This window comes from Chaetura pelagica, unplaced genomic scaffold, assembly GCF_000747805.2.
Source record: "Chaetura pelagica isolate M959 unplaced genomic scaffold, ChaPel_1.0 scaffold1082, whole genome shotgun sequence".
NCBI lineage: Eukaryota > Metazoa > Chordata > Aves > Apodiformes > Apodidae > Chaetura > Chaetura pelagica.
The window spans coordinates 1-432 of NW_009952384.1; the positions used below are offsets into that span (position 1 = coordinate 1).

Genomic DNA, 432 nt, shown 5'->3' on the forward strand with positions numbered 1-432 from the left:
GGTGTCCCCAACACCCCTGGGTGACACCAACCCCCTGCTGTCCCTTCCCAAGGGGTGTCCCCACCACCCTTGGCTGCTGCCAGACCCACCTGGAGGCCCTCAAGCCCCCTCTGGTGACACCACCCCACCAGTGTCCCTACCCCTGGTTGCCCCCAGCCCTGGGTGACCCTCCCGTGTCCCTCAGGGTGGCCTTGTCCCCACCCTGGGGTGCTCGTACCCATCTTGATGACCGAGAGGATGTTCATGATGTAGTTGTCGTGGGACGGGGTCTGCTCAACTGCCACCAGCTTCACCTTGTACACTGGGGACAGGGACATCCCCAGGTCACCCCCCGCCCAGGGTGGCCCCTCAGGGACCCCTGTGTCCCCCCCTTTCCTCCCCATGTCCCTCCACATCCCTCCCATCCCCCTGCCTCTCCATGTCCCTCATGTC

The 432-nt window shown here is 65.5% G+C and overlaps 1 protein-coding gene across 1 annotated transcript in view; it reads right to left on the bottom strand.

Moving 5' to 3' along the window:
* Nucleotides 1-217: 217 nt before the first annotated feature.
* Nucleotides 218-432, bottom strand: part of C3 (complement component 3) — a gene marked incomplete at both ends in the record, with an annotated part of 53280 nt that continues 53065 nt past the window's right edge. Inside the window, one exon of the mRNA XM_010008174.1 lies at nucleotides 218-347. Within this exon, the coding sequence (XP_010006476.1) occupies nucleotides 218-347 (130 nt within the window). The remainder of the gene's footprint in view (nucleotides 348-432) is intronic.